The 22,201-nt window shown below is 43.9% G+C and overlaps 1 protein-coding gene across 1 annotated transcript in view; it reads left to right on the forward strand.

The window, feature by feature from the left end:
* The window catches only part of ank1a (ankyrin 1, erythrocytic a), a 113,250-nt gene that overhangs the window by 696 nt on the left and 90,353 nt on the right, over positions 1 to 22,201 (forward strand). The window contains exons 2-3 of the mRNA XM_037097145.1: positions 3,932 to 4,011; positions 15,075 to 15,593. Of these exons, the coding sequence (XP_036953040.1) occupies positions 15,468 to 15,593 (126 nt within the window). The 5' untranslated portion in view covers positions 3,932 to 4,011; positions 15,075 to 15,467. The remainder of the gene's footprint in view (positions 1 to 3,931; positions 4,012 to 15,074; positions 15,594 to 22,201) is intronic.

Below are 22,201 nucleotides of genomic sequence, written 5' to 3' on the forward strand. Positions count from 1 at the left end.
CAGGACAACAAAACAGTCTCTGACACACTATATCACATGTGCAGATTAAACACTGCTGTTGAACTCTAAATCTAAACCTGAGGGACGAGTTTCACCCTCGCAGTGAAGAAGCCGGTCCGTGCAGTCTGATATAAACCTGCAGGTCAAAGATGGTCCTCCGTCAGGGGGGTCTGCAAGGACCCCGTCACCTCACCAGCCACCTTCACAACACGCCTCAGGTGTTAACAACAGCTATAACAGTAATTGCATCAAAATGTAAATAAAGTACCGAAAGTCAAAGAACACATTATGCAGAGTGAGATGTAGATTAGTGGTTTGTAATAATTGATCACAGATTTGAAAGACATCCTGTCGTGCTGGGAGGCTTCACCCGTAGTTGGTGTTTGTGATCAGATAATGTAAAGTAAAGATTAACTAAAGCAGTCAGACAAATGTACAGTGTTTATTTTCTAAAATGTGTTGGTGTAGAGGTAGAGGTCCCTGTGTGACGTTAGCTTGCCTTAACGTCTTTCCTCCATCACGGAGTTTGTTTTCACCCGTTTGTTGGTCGGTTGGTTTGTCAGCAGGATCACAGAAAAACTAAGCGTGTCAGTTTTAATAAATCACGTTGCCTCAGTTTGCTTTACAATCCGTACGAAACCCTCTGAACTCAGACACGCGATATCAGTGGAAAAAAAAGAAAACCTCCCCTAAAGAAATCTCTCAGATAGAGCCACAGAGGAGGAATCTATCTCCCAAGATGGACAATCTTGCGATATAATCAGAGAATCAGATTTTAATAACAAAAATATGATACATGTAAAGACCGTGGTGACCTGGAAGAGGACGTTTGGAGGATCTGGATAGAGAGGCAGATCCAGGAGAATACTCTCACCTTCTCTAACTTTATGAGACTGGTTCGAAAAAGTAACTTCTTTTCAGCTGCTCAGAGAAGAAAGCAAGGAATTGTTTACCTAAACTGCAGAAGAGTCTTTACTGCGGGAACGTCTGTAGTGGAGAAAGCTGCTGTCATGAGATGTAGCTAATGTGCTATTGATCTTTTAATTGAAAGCCCCATCACAAATATCCCTTTACCGAAGAACCTTTCTCACCAAAGTTGCAAATACCCACTTTTTTTTTTCTCTGATGGACTGCTTTTAATTTGGAAAACCCCAGTTTCAGTCTGACCCTGTCTTGTGAAACCACCGCTGCACATCAGCCTGTGTGGTAACTGTCAGTCCCGTCTGCTTTGGATTTTCTTTTTTTTCCGTCTGCTTTGTGTGAAACCGACATATACTCGGTAGGAGAGACGGGTCCGGCGGTGTCCAGATCAGCTGTCAGAGCCCTGTCTGGGTGGTGTAGTTATGGCTAAGTGACAGATGAAGGGGGCCTGAGGTTGCTCGCTCTTCACACCTGGTCAGGGCTCCACATGTGCTTTCACTTGAATTCCACACGAAAAAAAAAAACCCACCCCTCCAGATCTCCGTGAGAGAAGAGGAGAAGACATATATTAGGAGTCAGCGAGCAGGAGAAATGATTTCTCATCCCCAGAAGGTGACTTGTCACACCGGAGTCTCTCCCCCCCTGAACATCCAGCCTCCTCCCTCCCTGCGAGTGCTGCACAGGCAGAGAGTAATTGCAGCCGGGTCACATGTAGTTGTCACCGTTGACCCTTTTGTCGGTAAAGTTATAGCTCCGCTCGCCTGTGGAGGTGAATCAGCCTTTTATCGCTGCTCCACACAGATGCGAGTCAAATCAAAATATATCTTCAGACTCATAACGGCAACTTTTTTTCCCCCAAACATTTCTCCAAGGAGTGTCATTCATGATCGTCTTCATTCATGCAGACTGTGGCTCCTGCCTGTGTGTGAGGTAGCCCCATAGCGCCACCTAGCTGCGAGAGAGCACGCTGCATTTTTTTTTTTCCTTAAACCTTAAACTCAAAAAAGAAAAAGCAAACATGCAGCATCTCCTTTTAGCTCCGGTATTTTGTCCTCAACCACGATTTGGTTGCAAGCTGCCTCTTTGTAAAAAGTCCGTCACATCCAGTGTTTTGTTTTAAAAAAGCAGGCCGGCGGTGTCGACACTGTGACAACAAACAAACAAACCGTTTTTTAATTTTTAATTTTTTTTTTATACGTCTCACTGTCGTCTGTATGCCAGCGTGCATAAATATGCAGGAGGATATCTAATCAAATAAATCCATTCATTAGGAGAGCTGCTGGTATTTCTGCTTTTGCATTAATTACATAGTCATTACCATATCAATTAGAGAAATCAGAGATCATGTAATTAAGGTTTAACCAAAAGCACCTGCTGCCTCTGGCTGCGCTGTGGTCTGTGTGCTTCAGTCCTAATCTAATCTCTGGCCTTTGACAGGACTCCCCCTCATCAATCCTGAGCTGTCGGAATTCAGCTTCTTCTTCTTCTTCTTTTTTTTTTTCCGCCTGTTTTGTTTTTGTTTATGGGGGCGGGCCGGGTGGTGGCAGTGGTCGCTGTGTCTGGTGTGCGAACTGTTGTCATGGCGATCAAATTGATTGGCAGGGACGCCTGATTAGAGGGGAAGAATGGGAGACAGGTGGAAGGAGGCGTCGCCGTACATCTAAAGGAACAGATTGGGACAAAGTGAGGACTCGCTGGGTGTCGCAGGGAGAGTCACTCTCTGTTTTGGCTCCGGTTTAAACCTTGTTAAAGATAACCAGTAATTACACTAACGGTCGACAGAGGGACGGGACACAATATTGCCAGATGTTCCAGTATTTCTTTCTTTTTTTTTTTTTTTGCTTTTTAATGTTTCTAAACTGAACTGAATGTTTTCCAGCGACAGATTCGTGCCAGCAAGTTTTCAGCGTTTTGTAACGTCGGCCACCTGTGAGCAAAAAATATGACCGTGGCTGAGAGGAGGAGGAAGAGGAGGAGGAGGAGGAGGGAATAATTCTTTTAATGAAGGGAGGGGGGTGGAGGAGGAGGCCATGTGTAAGGAATCATGGGAAGAAAAATACACAGAGGAAAAGAGACAGAACAGGAGAGGAGATGAGGAATGAGCGGAGGGAGGAGCGAGGGGAAGGGAATGGGACTCGGGGGGACTGACACCAGCCTCCTCCTCCTCCTCCTCCTCCTCCTCCACCGCACTTCCTGTTCCATTTCCTTTCTTCTCTTAATACTCCCTCTTTGCCTCCTTTCAGTCTTGTCTGTCGTACCTTATTTCTTCACCGAGGTCAAACATTCACACACACACACACATTGGTGAAGGCCCGGTCAGCTTCTTTTCAGTCTCAGGTCGAAGTTGATCCAGAACTGTTCTGTGTGGCAATTATGTTGTTTGTAGCTCACAAATAAGACTTTACACTTCACTGCTGAACATTTTCCGAAGCATTAAACTTCTTTTTATTTCCCATTAGTCCGCCGATATGTGTGACTCAGGGCTGATGCCGATATATCGATTACTAGTAATCAAGGAGACTGACAACCGATATTTGTAATCAATAAACCAGTAACAGAATGTAACTAAGTACCGATTTGCAGAAGTACAATTTACTTTTCTTAATTATTTCCATTTTCCTCTAGTTTATACTTCTGCTCAACTATTTTGGAGGGAATTATTGTACATCATCCTCCTCTACATTTATTTGATAACGTTCTCCTGTAGATTGAGATTATTGTTTTGATCAATTATGATGTATTATTGATGACTAGTCTACTCAGCAGTATTGAAAGTACATAAAATGAACAGTCATGAACAATTTGAGGCATTAAAAGTGCAATTTGTTTTATCGGCAGTCTGCAAACAACAACAAAACAAAAAAAATTATGATAATTGATGCTTAATATTGGATCTGATAATCGGTTGAGTCTTACTTCCTACCTTCTAAAATATTAAAGCAAAAGTTAAGTCACATTTTATTTATTTATTATCAAAATTACATTAATGTCTAATGTCTGTGCTTTAAAGTTTAGATTTTCTCAATGCAAGACACTGAAGTTGTTGTTACAAGTGGTTTGCCTGAGACAAAAGAACCGGATGTCTGGAAGGTAAGTAAGTAATTGAATTAATGTTTTATTCTGCAACGATCATTTCATCACCAATTAATCTGTTAATCATTTTCCCGATTAATCAATTAGATGTTTGGTCCACTATAGGTCCCATTGAAGTGGCATTGTTGAATTTCTTGTTTTGTCCGAAACCCAAACATTCTCAGTTTACTGTCAAAGTGTAAAGAAACCAGAAATATTGTTGTATGTGAAGCTGAAATCTGTGAATCTGGACATTTGTTTTGATGCAAAAGTGTTAATTGGTTATCAAAATAATTTGCATTAATTTAATATAACTAGCTGTTCAATAGTCTAATCACTCCAGCTCTGTTAAAAACTAAATTTAAGTAATATTAGTTTGATAAACTGATTAAAACGTCCGACAATATGGTCAATCCAAGAGAGCAGAAATATGTCTTTTTGTTTGGATTATAAAAGTCACCAGCAGAGTGATTTAGTGGTCACATTGACCCTGCAGCACATATAAAACTGTCCCTCTGATATCTGCACTGATCCCTGATCAGTGCCACCTAAGCACCGAGGTCATAAATCTCCTGTCACGTCCTCTTTTCACCCTCATAACTCTCCTCGCTCCTCTCATCTCATATCGGTCAGGACGTTTTAGGGTTCATTGATGAGAAAAACACTGGTTCTCCACTTTAAACTAACATGTCAGACTATTATAATTGATTAGCTGGATGACATAAAGGTTGATTCTAATAAATTAAGTCATCACTTATAGTATGTTTCTTTTTGTAAAAACTAGGGCCCCTCAATAATTGGAGAAACTGACATTGCATTAGTTTTCTGCGATAAACGACGAAATTTAAAAAACACACAAGTTCTCTCACGATAACTTGAAAAGCATCTATTTGGAAAGAAGTGATGATTCTAGACTGGCTGGGGTGATTTTATCAGGAGTGCATTTAATCAAACAGTGAACATGGTGGGCTCTGCTTTGTTTGGTCAATTTTTCATTAATTTAAAAGTCTCTCAAAAGCTACAAACTCCCTTTTTTATCCAGGAACCCTTAATGCAGACTAAATTATTTAATAACAGACAGACATCTCCTCCAGATGAATGATGGAAAGTTACAGTGTGATGTGAAGTTAATTTGCCTAAAAGAATTAATTTAGCAGCTCTAATAAAAACAACAGTATTTTGATATCACCCCCTTATTCTTTGGAAAAGGGAGGCGATTAACTGACAAGAAAAGATAAAACAATATTTAAAGAGATACTTGATGCTGATTTAATTATCACCTTTATAGGATTTCTACCCATCAGTCAGCACCTCGGTCTGTCATGTGTGTCTGTCACCACTAGATGGCAGAGTTAAACTGGATATACACTTTACATTCACTGGTCAGGCACAAGGTGGAAAAACACTCCAGTAAGAACAAACTGAGTCACTTTTCGGGCTGTTTCCTCTCTGTGGAGCTGCTTTCTGAACATTTGCTGATGGAAAACAGCGACTGTTCTCCCAGCTTTACGTTTAGAAGAAGATGAGCCTCGAACCTGCAGGTTACTGTACCTCTCACTTCAAAGATGGCAGCATCTGTTATTTGTAGTATAGGGCGACTCACGTTAACGGCTCGCAGAGAAAATGGATTTTCTATCCGATGAGGAAATGCTGCCGACTCATCACATCAGTCTCAGAGTAGTGGCAGTTACGTAACTGTTACAATCACCAGGCGAGCTCGTGTTAAACGGCCGGTCGAGAACAAAGTATTGCTTCGCCTCCACGCCCTGCTGCAGCGCTGGGCTCTGACACGTCCACTGTACACAGCAGCAGAGACTGTCAATCTGCCCGAGGACATCACCATTCCCAGCTGGCGTGTGTGACGGTGATATTCACTGCTGACTCTGCGGCTATGAGACAACTCCGAGCTGCCGTCCCCACCGCCGAGCCGGTGATGCTGCAGCGTCAGTAACACTCGTGGCATATTTGCACTGTAGCTCCGGTCTACATACTTCCCTAGAATACAGAGCCAAATCGTACGAGCCCTTTAGATGAGGTGGCAGGATGCCCGAGGATGGCACAGTGTGGACATGAAGCCTGCCCTTGGTTTGTTACCTGCCATATGGCTTTCCCAATCAGTGCTCGCTCTGCTGGTGCAGTGCCAGAGAGAGCGAGAGAGAGAAAGAGAGAGAGAGAGAGAGCTTTTTAAAGGAGCATTTCAGGTCTCTGAGCTAAATCTTTTCTCCCCTCCCTTCACGCTCCACCAGCCTCGTCTCAGGAGGGGAAGGATGACAGTGTAAATACGGCATGATTGAGTAGTAGCTGCAGCAAATAAGGTTAAAATTGTGTCTTTCTCTCAGACTTATGTTGATTTAAAGGATAAGTTCACCCCAAAAACGAATGCGCGTTATCTACTCACCCAACGCGTCGATGGAAAGTCGGGCGGAGTTTCAAAGTCCACAAATCATTTCAAGACTGCACTGCAGCGTCCTCCCAAACAACCGAAGTGGATTAGATAAGGAGAAAACAATCGAAAAAAGCATCCCGAGATCTCAAATTGATTTAAAAAGATGTTATGATGAGTTGTCAAGCTTGTGCGCCCACTTCAGATGGGGTATACGACAAGGCTCGGCTGCTACATAGACGATTTCAGGGTGTAAATAAAATCTTGTCAAATCAATTTGGCGTCTCGGGACTGTTGTTTGGAGCCATTTTATTTTGCTGTGACGCTCCACAAATGTTTTGTACGCTACGAAAAGTTCGACATGGGGGTGTTAGTTTATTAGAGCCAGACTGAATCTTCATAGCGATATTGGGGAGTAAAAACATTCCAGTATGGGTGTATCCACCTGTATACACACATTTCTTGCAATGATCCATATAATGTGGTTATCAAACACTGACGGAGATATATACTGTAGCAGAGACAATACAGAATATTTTACTATTCAACTATAAACTCTATTGTCTAAAAAGTGCACTGAGATGAGAAACTTTGCAGGGAATAATTAAAAATGACTCCAAGCATCTGTTCCTGTATTATGTACTGTTGGGGCATATTTGACAGCCAAACACTGTGTATCTGTACTGCTGTAGTTTCTGTTGGGTTTGTAATAAATGTTTGTCATTATAATGCTCAACTCATGTGACGTTAGGGATGCAAGATTATACCGGCATGTCGTTAGTAACGATGGATAAAGTCTTTAAAATGAAACATCAGCCCCAGATGAACGCTGCTGCTCATGTTAATTATTAAGATCATGATGTTTTCAGGTGCAATCGACACAAACCACTGACGAGTAAGTTGTCTTATTTGGACCGCGTGAATGACATCTGTACATATTGATTCTGAGTGTATGAATCAGTGTCAGTAATCATCCGTTTCCATATTATCAGTTCATCGATCCAGCTGTGCGTTCGCTCTCTTCTCTCCGACAGAGAGTTTACAGACACACTGCTGCAGCGCCCACGTAGTCCCGCCTCCTCTCACGGTCTCATGCTCCGTTACTATGGTCAAAAGTGAATTAGCTTTGTTGAATTAATTACCGATACTGTTGTGCTTAACACACGAGACACATAAATACAATTCTAAGCCGTCAGTGTGTCAGCTTTCCCACTGATTTCCACCCCAGGAGAGACTCTGTTCTCTTCACTCAGGTGAAAAAAGACACGCATGTATCAACATCGAGGAAAGATATTAGATATGAGATAAAGATGTGGAGCTGCTTATACAAACTGGGCTTTAAACAGAAATACCAGGTACAGGATACATTGATTACATTTTTGATTACATTTTAATTACATTTTTTTTAATGGTTTGTTTGTAGTGATATAAAACAGAAAGACGCAACAAATCCATATATTTCAGAGCCTGTATTGATGTTTGTCACATTTGCTCTCTAAATGATTAATCGCTGAAGGAAGCTGTTGTAAAAAAAGAATAAAACGATGCTCTGTCCGTTCTGTGCATGGTCTCAGGACTAATTACTTCCTCCTGGTTGTGTGGACATGTGATGCCGTCTGAACGGTGTGTCCTCGTCTCGGAGCAGCACTGAGCTGTGCAGTCCTGTGGTGTTGCTCTGACTCGGCCGTGTGCTGCAGTGCAGTGTTGAGCTCTGCTGCGAGTGTACGCTCACTACTCGGTGCTGCAGGAGGTGCCCACGGGCTGGACCGTGATCCACGGTGTGATCGCTACCATGGATCGGTCCTGATCCACCACACCTGTTGTCTGTCTGTCCTGTAACTGTTTTCCTGTTGGATGCCGATGTTTTAATTGGTCAATTGCACCATGATGTCGTTTGATTAAAGGCTCCTAAATGAACACGTTCAAAGAGCAGGTTGTCACTGAAACCCTTCATGTTGGACTAGAGGCCCATGCGGCGAATAGGCCCGTCCCTCTTTGTCACAGTACCCTGTATTAATCAATAGAGGGTGCTGTCTGACCTCTATTCCTCCCTGCTCAGTGTTTCTCGCCTGTTCTATTGATCTTCTGTGGCGACCGGCCATAATCTGTTTCACGTGGTTAAAAGGGCGGTATTATGATCCTCGGATCCACTTCAAATCACAAAACAGTCCACAGTGTTTATCCTCGGTGTTAGTAGCACAAATACAGGAAGGGTTTTTTTTTGTTGTTGCTGTTGTGTTCATCCCATGATCTCATTTTGGCCGATAGTGACTAACACCGCTGCTAAAATAACTCTGCTATAAGCCACAGTTGATGGTGCAGAGGATGATGGCACAGGCCTGCAGGATACTGTACCTCACTGTAGGCTGCGTGGACTTCTGCCAGCAAACACACCAGAGACGCTCCGAAATATTTGAGGGGGATTCAACAGCAGCGCCACAGTCGGCTGTATCTGAACACAAAGCTGCTGCCGCTTGACGTGTGACAGTAAAGATGCGTTATTAGCTTTGTGTTATCGTGACTTACTCCGACTTAATGAGGCATTTGTTTGAGAAATGTATTCTCCAGACCCGTGCACCCATGTGATCGGTTCCCGGATGACTAAAGATGACTAAATTAGAGTCAGGAAATGAGAGAATCGTCCCGAGAGTCTTACCTGTGCTGTGGGTGTGAATTAGTGTTAAACTGACATTTACTTTTAAGAGTGACTGGCGAGAAAAGTCCAGCCGGATGACTGGTGACCCGACGCCTCCATTCGTGTAGAGTGCTTCTGAAATGAATCAAGCAGCGAGGTCATGTTTTGGTTGAAAGTTTTACGTGTTTCTACATAGCAGAGCCACGTACGATACGTAGATATTCACCGTCAGTGTGGGAAACGGCTAAAGGATGCCTCGTCTATTACTACTGACAGATAGCCAGCTTGAGTGGGAGGCTGCTGGCGTACAGTCATACAGTAAAGCAGCATCAGTAAACATGACTGTCATCTCCAACTAAATCTCAGCGTAGCCTGTCGACGCTAACGCTACCTGGTGATTCGATCAGCTGTGACAGATGTGTGGAATATATCAACCTTGTCTGGAGGTATCACATATGCTCAGGTCCAGGGAAGATGGCAAAATATTTATTATTTGTGTCTATAATACAAAATAATGGCATAAAACCCCCTTTAGTTTAATGTAGGGTAATCCAAACACACGTCTAAATGATTTAACATGTAGAGTCGAGGGTTTTGGTCACACATGCCGAGACAGAGTCACATCAGAGTTCACCAGATTTGCTCACATGCCTCTCTAGTTTCTCACGTATGTATCTGGAGTTTCTGTGAACAGTCGGTCTTTTAGTCATCAGTGCCTACCTGATGACAGTAAATGGTAAACAGACGCGGAAATGTTCTAAACTAGTCCTGCAGGATCAGTGTGTGAACATTAGCTTACACACTTGCTTCTTGTATTATATTAGAAAAAGCACAGTGCAGGGAGAGTCATACAGATGTTGGTCTGATAGTCTCGTAACTTTAAAGGAGCCGGGAGTTTGCACACCTGCACCCAACATCACCTGAACACCAACCAGTCAGTAGTTGACTGAATCTTGTTTTTAGACCAGACTCTGGTGCCAGCTGTATTGAAGCAAATGGGAGACACATGGAGAAACACACCAAAACCAAACAGATTCACCTCGTGTGACTTCTGATGAAGAAACGGCTCCAGAAAATGAAAGAAAACACTTCAGAGAGCAGATGACTTTTTTCATTCCTCGACTGTTCGCAGTGTAATTGCAGTCTCATCAGAGATATTTGTGAGGACCTGCCTTGTTTGATCCAATCAAAGAATCGGTTGATTACCTGCTCGCTGAGGGCATTTCTTCATCAGCAGTCGTATGATGTAGACATGTTGGGTTTAATACAGTCGGCAACAAGGCAAGATTCAGTGACATAATGACCCATCCCTGTTGTTTTTTAAATTCCTTGGTTCACGCAAGTAATGAAACAACTGTGTTTTTTGAAATGAGGAAGTGATTTCATTGTCGAAACACTGATTATTGGACGTGAAAGGATTATTGAGAATAAATATTAGCCTTCTAAGCTCTGGTATTTGGCTATTTTTAGACAGTATTTTTTTGTGTGTGTGTATTTGTATCTACAGGTGAATTAAGACTTGGTGCTGAAACGTCCTCGTTGCCACAGATTAACTCTTCAAACTCTCCGGCAGCTTTATGTCTCAGCTATTGGGGATCAAAACTGACATCCCGGGGATTACGAGGATTTACTCCTGATGTATTGTAGTGTAGATATTTAACAGTACACACCATTCAACAGGAACCGTAGTCACGTAGCAAACGTATCTTCATGGCGTGATCTCACCAAACGTTTTTACCCCTCTGCTATGAAATGCCTCTGTGTGATAGTTTGTGCTTTGCAGTCACGCTGCGGTGTTGATGACCATTTTAGGGGGAAGAGGAGGTCGACAGCTGTACCATTTCAGTGCAGGCAGAGCAAAGAACATACTGACGTTACATCGTAGTAGATAGCTCATCCCGTTGTCAGTAAAATGGCTCCCCAGGTGCATTTAATGAACTATTTAAATCCGACATGGTGTTCAACCTGTCCTCGATGCACCGGTTTGTGCAGACGACTGTTTATTGGAACAATCTCAGCAATCCATTACACACAAGTTTATCTGTGTTTTATCGTGTTACGAGGAGACTTCAGCATTAAAAACAAGAAATATAGGCCGACACAACGAGGCAGTCTGCGGGATGTGGATGATGGTGAGATGCTGGCAAGGTCGTTAAATGTCACGGCAAACTGGAGGAAGACGAAGTTAAGAAAGGTTATCTGCAGTTCCATTGAGAGTGAAATGCCAGTGTTCTCGAAAATAACAAAGATACTCTTGGCTGACTGATATCTACTTTGCTGTTGATTGTCCATTTCGTTCTACGTTGTCATGCCTACAGAGTGAAATATAAGGCATTTTATTCTGGACTTTACACAGGAAGTATACAACCTGATGTAAATGTGCCCGTCATGGTTTTTAGGGGAGTCTGATGAATTTGTGCAAGATTTGACAGATTGACCCGCGACAGCTCTGAGAACAGCGACATTTATTTTGGTTTTCAAAATGATTTATTACAGTTTGCTTTAATGGGTTTGCAGGGGTAAAAAAAACCAGAAATAAAAAGTCATTTTTAGTGTGATTTAACATCTCGGTGCTAAATAATGGGAACATTTTCAGTGCAGATTTACACAGCGTAGTTAGTGTAAAGACTTAAAGTGGGAATGTGTGTGTTTGTAGTGTAAAAAACATACTGTGTGCTGCTATTAAATGACAGTATGAGTGCTGAAAATCCTTTGACAGTGTTAGTTGACACTTACTTGTGTGGATCAACGTGTATAACCCCAGTCTATGTTACTTTGACTTTTGTCAGGGTTGATATTTAAGTATTTTTCTGTGTACACTTCACACAAAGTCATCTGCGTTTCCCTCCGGAGGGTCTGGATTTGATGGCGAGGTTACGTACAGTATGTTTCCATGTGTTGAATAGGTCGTCTCTCCGTGTGTGTGTGTGTGTGTGTGTGTGTGTGTGTGTGTGTGTGTGTGTGTGTGGCTCTGTCGTGTCCCGTTCACTGTTTTTTGAGGAGCACTGGAGCGGTTAATGTGCTGGCGGGTGCTGGCCGTCACACTGAAGAAAGCTCGGGCAGTAGCTGTGTGTTTCTTTCTCCCCCAAGGTCCAAACAACCTGTCCCTTTGTGTCCCAGGCAGGACCACCCCAGGGACAGTCCACATACACTGGGTGCACTCTCGAGCACAAAGACGGGCTTGTGTGTGTGTGTGTGTGTGGGGGGGGGGGTTTAAGTCCATTCCAGTGGTTTTGCATTAATGTCTTACTATATTATGAGCGTCACACTGCCATCATTTGAAATGAATGTATGAAAAAAGTGCTCTCAAATGGCTTTCAGTAAGGTTTCTGGAGCTTTTGATCATATCACATGATGTTCATTATTGATGGAGTGACTAGTTTCATGTCCACAGATCTGAGAAGACTATAAAGTGCTCAGAAATGTGAGTTGTGTCACATTTCTGAGTCATACAGGGCTGTGCCAGAACCTGAAACGTTGCTTAATGAAGTTCAGATCAGTGTTTTCTTTTCTCCTGGTGGCTCACAGGTTAAATACACACTGGGCTGTCGGCTGATTGGTTGGTTGATCTTCTGGTCAGATGCTATTGGTTGTCGTAGGCGTTTGCCGGTTATAGACATCTGTTAGCCATCAGTTACCTCGAGAATTCACCAGAATTTTTGGATGATGTCTGTGAACTTAGACAGAACCTCTTTATTTTAGAAGATGTCCTTGGATCTTTTAGACTTTGATTTGAATTTTCATCGACTTCTCACCTTTTATTGGCGAGTTACAGCCGGACTAACCTCAGCGTTTTTCAGTAAAAACCAGTGAGTTAACTGAGAAGTTTCCCCATCCAGGAAACTTCACGTCAGGTCGAGGGCTGTCTACCTGGTCGTTATGTTAAAGCATCTCTCTGTTCTTGTTGCTTAAACCTTCAGACCTTCTGACTTTAACCTCCAGGTTCGTCCTCAGGTGATCCAGCCACTGTAACTCCATCAGGTCAGCAAGGGTGTAGCTTAACAACACCGGTTGGCTGAGCAAAATCCTCCTTATTACCGGTGCAGTCGGTCCTGCAGTCGGTGATTCATTTGGGCACATTCCCCCAAGAGTTCGATATTGTGATGGATCTCTTGCCACAGAGCTGTCAGCCCGTCAGTATTTGTGTTTGTTTATGTCATAGCTCGGCCACATGAGCGAGTGATTTGTGTAGTAGCATTGCAGACAGAAGGCAGTATCACCAGTCCTATTCATTAGTATGCTGCAGTATGGAGAGAGAGAGGGAGAGAGAAAGAGGGAGAGAGTTGCTATCAGATCAGGGGAAGCCTTGGCAGGAGAGCAGAGGAAAAACAAGACAGAGACGTAAGTAGAAGGGATGTGGACAGGAAACCGTCGCAGATAGTGAGTGAGATGTTTGAGGAACAGCTCAGCGAGGTGGAAACGATCCTAATTTAACTAATTTTGACGTTAAATTAAAAAAAAGAAACCAACAGGAGACAATAAATACCCCACTTTCGTTTTCTTAAGAGCACTTTTCATTCAAATGGGGCTCAATGTGAGTCATTCAGCTGTCGAAAAAAGGCCTGATAATTGCTAAGAATAGACAGAAATGAGAGATAAAGACAATAGGATGGGGAGTGATAATCTCCTGCCTGTTCTTGTACATTTTCCAAAGCGATCCCCTCATGTGACTAATGAAAGGGAGGGGGGAAAAAAAATGAGCCAGAAATTAAGATGTGGCTGCAGAATACTTCAACAACATCCCTTCACCAGCTGTCCCTGTGTGTGTGTGTGTGTGTGTGTGTTTGTGTGTGTTTAATGATGCACGTGTGTTGGCATGCGTGTTGGGACTCTGTGTGCGTTTGTGTGTCCACAGTATCAATGTGAACTGTACGTGTGATGTATAGTGAGCAGGGCAAAGAGAGACGTTAAAGGATATTTTTTGCCTGCGTCAGCAGCATTGCAGGGAGGGAGGAGAGAGGGGAGGAGGGGAGTAGAGAGGGGAGGAGGAGGAGGGGGAGGGAGAAGGAGAGAGAGGGGGAGTAGAGAGAGGGAGGGAGAAGCAGAGCAGTGCCAGTAAACAGGTGCCGGCTCCATCAGCACCTCTCTCCCTATGCACCTCTTTCTCACTGTGCACATACGTACACTGAACACGAGCGCCAGAGACAGAAGACATTTACACTGTGATCCATATATTGATACGTTTCTACATACACCTCTTTGTTTTCCTTATTTCCTGTGAAACTAAAGCAGGGGATCAGAGAATGAGGAGAGAAGGAAGGCAGGAAAACAGTAAGAAGAAGAAGAAGAAGAAGCCTTCTGATGATGTGACTGTATCACACTTTACAACAGACGGTTAACGGCCGATATGAGATTGGCTTCTGTTTTTTTTTTTTTTTTTATTGCTCACAGCATCACTCGGTGATACACAAGCACACTGCACCAACATCCTCACACGGGTACCAATCCTGTCTGCTGCAGCGCCTGAACAGTGGAGAGGGAGAGGGGAGCAGAGAGGGAGGGAAGGAGGGAAGGAAGGAGGGAAGGAAGGAGGGAAGGAAGGAGGGAAGGGGGGGGGAGTAAACGAGTAAGAGGCAGTGTTTTTTTTTTTTTTTTCCTCATGCATGTTTTAGATTTTTTTTTATTTCCTCTGCTATCCTGCCTAGTGTGTGTGTGTGTGTGTGTGTGTGTGTGTGTGTGTGTGTGTGTGTGTGTGTGTGTGTGTGTGTGTGTGAGGGATTGCGTGATTGGCCGTGCTGATGACGGGCTCCCTGTGCAGCTCGCCGATGGACTCACAGCAAGAGATGCTGAGAAATTAAATACAGGAAAAGGAAACAAAATCAATGCAATGTGAGGAGGGTGAGCTGACTTTGATGCAGAGCTGCCCGGGCTGTTCCTCAACTCACTGTCAGTTCATCCCTCTTTAATCTTTGTTGATGGGGGGGGGAGGATGGAGGGTGGTCGGAGCAGTTTGAGAGGATGTCAAAGCGGTGAAGGGAAGAAGAAGGAAAACAAGTGAAAAGAAGAAGGAAAAACCTGTTTGTTCACCATTATTTACCTTTTTTTCCCCCTTCTTCTGCACAGAGAGGAAGGCAGCAGGAAAAAGAGGGAAGGAGGGAAGTGTGCGAGCGATTGCAAGAGGGAGAGTGTGCGAGCACTGAAGAGAGAGAGGGAGAGAGAGAGAGGGAGAGGGAGGCAGAGAGAGCGGCGCTGCAGTAGCATCCCACAGCAGACGGCTGAGGACTGCCGGTGAGTGTGTGACTGCACTGCTGAAGAGGAGGAGGAGGAGGAGGCAGAGGGGTGAGCACGCTCGCAGACTCTGCAGGGCCATAGAGGAGCGCACAGCAGCAGCGGCAGCGCTAGTGTCGGCCGGCACCAGGTAGAAGTCCCAGCGCCGTCTCCCCCGCAGACCGCCACCGCCACCGGCGTCGGATCTGGACACGTCAACGCCGCCATCAGACCCCCACCACCAACGCCATGGCACAAGCGGCCAAACATCTCCGCAAGAACAAGGATTTAGAAGCCCAGTTAGAGCAGGAGCGCAAAGAGAAGGAGGAGGAGAGGGTCAAAAAGAGGAGTCGCTCGCGGGATAAAAAACGCAAGGTACTGGGACTATTCACAGGTGGGGTAGTCAGGGGTGGAGTGATGGCGGGGGGGCGGGGGGGTAGGGTGGGGAGGGAGGGGTGGCTGGAGAGGGGGGCAGGAAGGTTGAGTCGCCCCCCCTTCTTCTTTCTCTGTCATACTAAGCTGGTCAGGGCTGCCGGGGCACACATGGAAACTCAGTCACATGTGTGCTCCGACTGTGTGCAGACACAGTCTCCCTGGCACACATGTATGTCGTGTGCATACAGACACAGGGAAACGGTACAACACACTGCATGCTCTCCTCTCGACTGCTTTATACCTGCTTTACTGACTGTCCTGTCCAAGCTCGTCTGATAAGGCAGTGTAGTACTCTACCTCTCACTGTGTCTCCGTCCCTCTTCACATCTCTGTCTCGTCCCCCGCTCTCCCTGTCTCCTCTCTTTGTTTTTTCACACTGCGGTACGGTGTCAGTGAGCGAAATTTCACTACAGCACTAATCGTCCAGGAGGACGGTGAGCCTGCCCGGTTTCCCTGCAACAGTCCGTTCTGTTCAGCTCTCAGCTTTCTTTTTTTTTTTTTTTTTTCCCCCCCTTTCCCTCTATGTGGCATTGTGATGACCGCAGAGCACGAACCTGCAGGCTTCTGTCTGCCGGAGAGGTCCCAGGCAGAGCTCGCAGGGCTCGTTGTAAACAATAAATCTCCGCTCTCTCCGCCAGCCTCCGACTGCAGGGACGTATCATCAAGCTGCGGAGTCTACTTTATTCCCCGGGCCTCTCATCGGATTTCACTCAAACTCATTAATGAAAATGAGTCATCCGTAGATAGCGCTGTTGTGTATTGGTGGCAGATCGGTCCTCATCAAAACGAGTATGAATTCCGGCCGCCCTGTGAGCCTGCACCGTGCCCGACTGGCTGTAAACCAATCAGATGCTGATGCAGTAGAGACAGTGTGTTATGGGCAGGAACACAGTACAGCCTCCACTTTCCACAGAGGAGGGGAGGAAGGGCTGGTGTGAGGGATCAGATTTGTCTTTTTGTTGTGCTTGTACAATGTCGGACGACAAGGGGCTGGAAGGCGTATCTGAGCAAAAATCAAAAGGGGGGGAAAAAGAGAGAAGAGAGGGGAAAAGGTGGTATGACTCAGATACACCTGGGGTTGGTTTGCTCGTCAGCTTGTTGGAAACTCAGACTTGACCCCTGTCATCACCGACGTGCCTCCGCTCCATCTGCATCGACTCTTGAGTTACGGTTTCTACCATGTTCATCACCTCTAACCTCACTAACAGGCAGATCTTATCAACCCTTTTTCCTTTTGCTCAAGCAGTGTGAAAGGCGGTGCAGAGAGAGAGAGAGAGTGTGTGTGTGTGTGTGTGTGTGTGTGTGAGTGTGTGTGCAGAATCTGGAAAGATGAGAGTGAAGAAATGGAGATCTCCTACAGTATGGATGAGATTTCTGGCGAGGGGAACTAATGCAGCCCAAGTTTGACTGAAAGTGTGTGGTTTCAGAGGATCCCATATCACTTACGTAACCATGCAGCTTAAGTCTTTCAAATAAGCTTTCTGACTCCCCTCCAGCTCCCCCTCCCAAACCTCTCTTCCTTTTTTTAAACACCGGCTTACAGCCATTCCTGGTTTCTGGAGCAGATGTTAATACTGGGGGAATTCTCTCTCTCTTTATCTCTCCGCTTTCTTTTCTCTCCAGTGCCCTCTTTGTTTCCTCCCGGACGCCTGCAGCTCTGTCGTCAAACTCTTACAGTAATTCATAAGTTGACTTGATTGTGTTTCTCTACGTTGCGTGGCCGATTAACAAAACCGCCGTTGCACTCGGGCTGTTTTCTTTGTTCGCCACTCGACACCAGTTTTTCGGGCCGTTGTTCCGTCAGCTGTCTTGTGTATCAACCTGCAGCTCGGGAGTGTCCCTATCTTTTTTTTTTTTTTTTTGCGGTGCGGGCGGGCAAGGTCAACACCTCCTGTGTCAGATCCACATTTTTTTTTTTTATTCAGCCACCTTATACATAATAACTCACACACAGTGTTTCTCCTGTATCTTTTTTCTTTTTTTTCACCATCACCAGGCTTTTGTTACGTAAGCTTCTGTTTCCTTCTTCACCGGAGGCCTCATCCTGCACGTGTTTTGAGTTATGATATGAAGAAGAATCATAGCTACTGTCATTGATCGTTACATGCCTGGACAGGGAATCATTTCAGCTCAAAGTGGTTGATTTATTTATCAGTACGGGAGTGTTTTTTTATCCACCGCAGCAGGACTGCTGCTAAACCTTCATCTGGTTCAGTCTTACTCGGTCTTTCGGCCTCTGTGGGGGCTGCTGGTCGAGGTCTTACAGGAAAAAAAAATTTTCCATTCATTTTCCACTAATAAAATAAACAAGGCATGGTTTTGATTTGCTCCGGCTTTTATTTATCCTCTTTATCGTTTTTAATCCCTTTTAATCTACTGTTTGTGGCTAATGTATATCAGTGTTTCAGGTGATTATTTCCAAACCCCCTCGTGGGAGCACAGATCTGAACCTCCTCCCCCTCCGTCATAAAAGCAAACAATTCGTCATCAGAGGGCGAAAGTGCCATTTTAATTGGCTTCATGGTGTAGTGGTATTATACGGCGCAGGTCAGTTGCTGAGCAGTGGATAATGTTGTCCTCAAATTACTTTTATTGATGAGTTCGCCCCCTTCTTGAAAAATGAGCATTGTCAGGATGTGAACAAAGCGCTATTGTCCGAGTCAGCACCTATTTTCACCTCATTCTGTATGTGCGTTTGTGTCGACATCCGAAGCTGCTCCGGCGTGAAGTGGTCTACCTGGCCGGGAATGACCCCGTATTGTTTGTCTCATATCAGCATGACAGGAGAAAAAATAATGTATCAGGTGCAATTTTCATTTTAGGCTTTTTACTTATTTATTTATTTATTTTTTTAAAAAGATTAATGATTAACACAAGGTCACAGGAGATGTGCCCCTGACGTTTACTTCACTCACCAGGCTGTTTGAAGGTTTGAAGATATATTAACGCTCCAGGGTCACATAATTATGTTTCCTCTGTCTTTGTAGTGTCATTCTGACCGGCTGCTTAATTCTGGTGGTTGGTGAATGAAATACAAATAGAAAGTAGAAAAGACAAGAATTACTTTGAACACAAAACAGGACAGAAAATAGGAAATTGTTCAAGTGAGAATTTAACATTTAACTCTGTATCCCTTATAAGACAATCTTAATTCTGTCTTGAGCGCTGGTAGTCATTGGGACACTTTATGACCATTTGGAGATGTGCTTCATCTTGTTTACAAATTGTTTTAGTGCTGCCGTATGTGATCAGTACTCGGTGATCCCCCCCCCAGGGCGATTCACAAATCCAATACTGTAATCCCATTCAGGATGTTCGTCCAGAGCAGTGTTTTTGTGTGCAACGATATGGATTTCTCCCTGGTGTCATTTGCCTTTTGTCCATTTGGTTGGAGCATGAAAGAGTTTCATGTCTCAGTGAGTATTACTCTGGTAATAAGGTTGTTATGTGGGAATGCAAATCTCTCGTCTCAGGGATGGACGAAAGTTTTGGGGTATTGGCCATCAGCCGATGGTGAAATTATAGCCGATAAATACAAAGCATCACTGCACAGCATTTACTTACTCTGGGTGGTGGTACGCACATTTAAAGTTGGTTTGTGATTTATTAATAAACACCGAAGAGGAAGAAGAAGAAGGAAAAAAAGAAATGCTGCTGATGTTTCTTTACAGTTTCTGGGATATTTGTTCACTTCATCTTGTCCTCAGATGTGCATAAACTGTAGGACAGGAACATTATCTGACATCTTATCGGTATCCGCCATGAGAAGCAGGTATTTATCGGTATCAGCTGATGGAGAAGCATATCGTGCGTCCCTAATCTCTTTACATGCAGCTGTTTTGATTACCTCCACCCAGGAGGTTCTGTTTCCACCTGTGTTGTTGGTTTGTCAGCCGGATCACACAAAAAAACACTTGACTACCACTCATGAAACTTGGATGGAGGATGAGCTTCAGCACAGAATCAGTTTAGCCACATTAACTTCTGTTACAGATCCAGATTAAGGGACCAGATTCAGGATTTTTTTTTTTTTCGGGGAACAATAGATCGTAAAAGATCTGGTGTATTAACGAGGGATCGGGTCTTTGAGTGAGTGACGATTGGATGTGGATCCTGGATCTGATGACCAATCAGTGACTGGATGGTTTTATTGGGTTGGATTTTGGATTAGGCTCGATTAAAGGAGAGTGTTGGGCCTCGGCGGAGGTATGCTCTCTACTGAGTGCCATTCTAGTTATTGTTGTCATGAATAGGGTTGTAACTAATGATTTGTCTCAGTAGCAGTTTATACATTTCATTGAAGAATAAGGAAACAGCGAGTGTTTACATTTGAGAAGCTGGAAGTTTGGACAACATATCCAAATAATCCATTTATCTCAGATACAAATTATAATCCACGTCAGTGTTTGAAGGTAAATCTGGAACTGCCAGGAAATAAAACACTGTAGCATGTTGGGACAAAAGCTGCTACTTCTAGAAAAGAAAACAACAGAAATTAACAATGACGTTATTGTCAGTTATAGTCATTACATGTGATGTTGACTTGATTGCATCAGATGTCTTGTGTAATCCAACTAAAGGTCCAAAACCAAGACGGGAAGAAGAAGCAGCAAACTTTTACATTTGAGAAGCTGGAACCATGAAATATTCTGCAGTATCACTGTGTTAACGTGAGATTCTGAAGATCCGATGTGAAGTCTGTGTTCGTAGTGAAAAGTAAATCTTTTGTGGACACGTGTAACCGTGAGTCGGGAGGCTGTGAAGTGCAGAGGAACGCACCGTGGCCGAGCTGAGGACCGACCCATTAGTGGTGCTGATGCTCAGACTCATCGATACAGCAGGTCTGGTCAGGATGCACTATGGCTCCGCTGTTGCTGTATATTGTCTGGCACTCAGAGGTGTTGGCAGCAGATGTGTATCGCAGCCCGTCAGGCATCTTAAAGGTGAAAATAAATAAAAATCAGCTGCATCAGCCGCGGTGCAGGACTTTGCGATGGTGACAGAAGTGTCTAATCTCCATCTTCATATACAGCCGAGGTGGCTGCGGTGTATCAGCATTCCAGCCTCGTCTCTGTCTGCCCTCCAAAATCTCTCCCTCCCCGCCCGGACAGGAAGCAGAGCCTTCGCTGAGGTTAATGTGTTGATGTCTGAGACAGATTGGTACTGTAGTGCCGTCTGACGAGGTGTTGATGCTGTGTTTATGTGTATGAATGACTGTGTGTGTGTGTGTGTGTTCTGGAGTGTGTGTTCACGTTTGGTGCAGTGGATTAGCGGAGCTGCAGCAGTGACTAAGCCCATCACAGCCAAATCTTGCACCTGTCTGCTGATGAGCTCTGCTTACCTTTGCCCTCACTGGCTGCTGCGGGCTGTGAAATCACCCGTTTCTTCAGGTCAGACTAATATCAGATGGTGATCAATTCCATTATTGGCTTCTATAACATGTAAATAGTTTCTCTGTCTCCTGTTGGGAACGTATAAAACTGTTAGCTCACCTCTTCTGAGTGTCAGAAGGGCTGCAACTAATTGTTTTTAACGTAGATTAAACTGGCAATCATTCGTCTAATCAATCAATTTGTTTTCTGGGATATCAAATGTCAGGAACCTGAACGTATTCAAAGAAAAGCAGCAACTGTAGAGAAACAGGAAGCAGCAACTGTTTGGTATTTTTGCTTGATGAATTAGTCTTGACGAGTTAATTAGTTCTGTCTGACTAATTAGTTAATCAAAATCAATAAATTGCACGTTGTTGTTTACAGCTTTGTTGATTAAGGAAATGAGAAATCATCTGTGAAAAACTTTAGGCTAACAGCAAAGTGTAATTTTCCAGAAATGTTCAATTATTCCTCGAAACTGTTCTCCAGTTCAGGCAACAGATGACTTTGGAAGCAGAACTGAATGATTAAACTTTTACTTTACCTCAGTTTATCATATATTTTGACACTTTACCTGGACTGATGCAGATGTTTAAGTCCCCCTGTAGTCCTCTGATGAATCTACCTGGATGTTTTTAGCTTTATTTTGAAGGCTGTGCTGAGGGGGAAGTTGTGACGTGTTTCTGATTGAGGAGAAGAGAGATTATTTTTGTATGTTTTCTAATACATCTTGAGAGGATTGTTTAAAGCCAGTCCTCACATTCAAGAAGGTTGAGAACCTCCACGCCAAAGTAAAATTGAATTTGAAATACACCTGAATTCAATTTGATATTTCCTCTTGCACTCGTCTGCATGTGGGGTTTTCTGAATGACTGCATATAAATGCACGGTAAATGTAATTTTCATTAGATGTTGAATAAATTCTGACTTTTTGTCGACTAAAACTGAGGTGAAACTGTTGTCAAAATGTGATTAAGCTGAAAAGCATTTTCATTTAAAGGCTTAATCTAAAATACCCGAGGATGTCTCTCAATCGAAGAAATAACACATGTAAGTTTGATTATGTCATGTGCGATCACGGGAGTTGTCTTCATTAAAACAGCCACCTTAGCTCAAAAGAATCTGTTGTGACCTGAGCAGAAATGTCCATCGACGAGGTGATGCATTAAAATTTTA

Source organism: Acanthopagrus latus, chromosome 5 (genome assembly GCF_904848185.1).
Source record: "Acanthopagrus latus isolate v.2019 chromosome 5, fAcaLat1.1, whole genome shotgun sequence".
NCBI lineage: Eukaryota > Metazoa > Chordata > Actinopteri > Spariformes > Sparidae > Acanthopagrus > Acanthopagrus latus.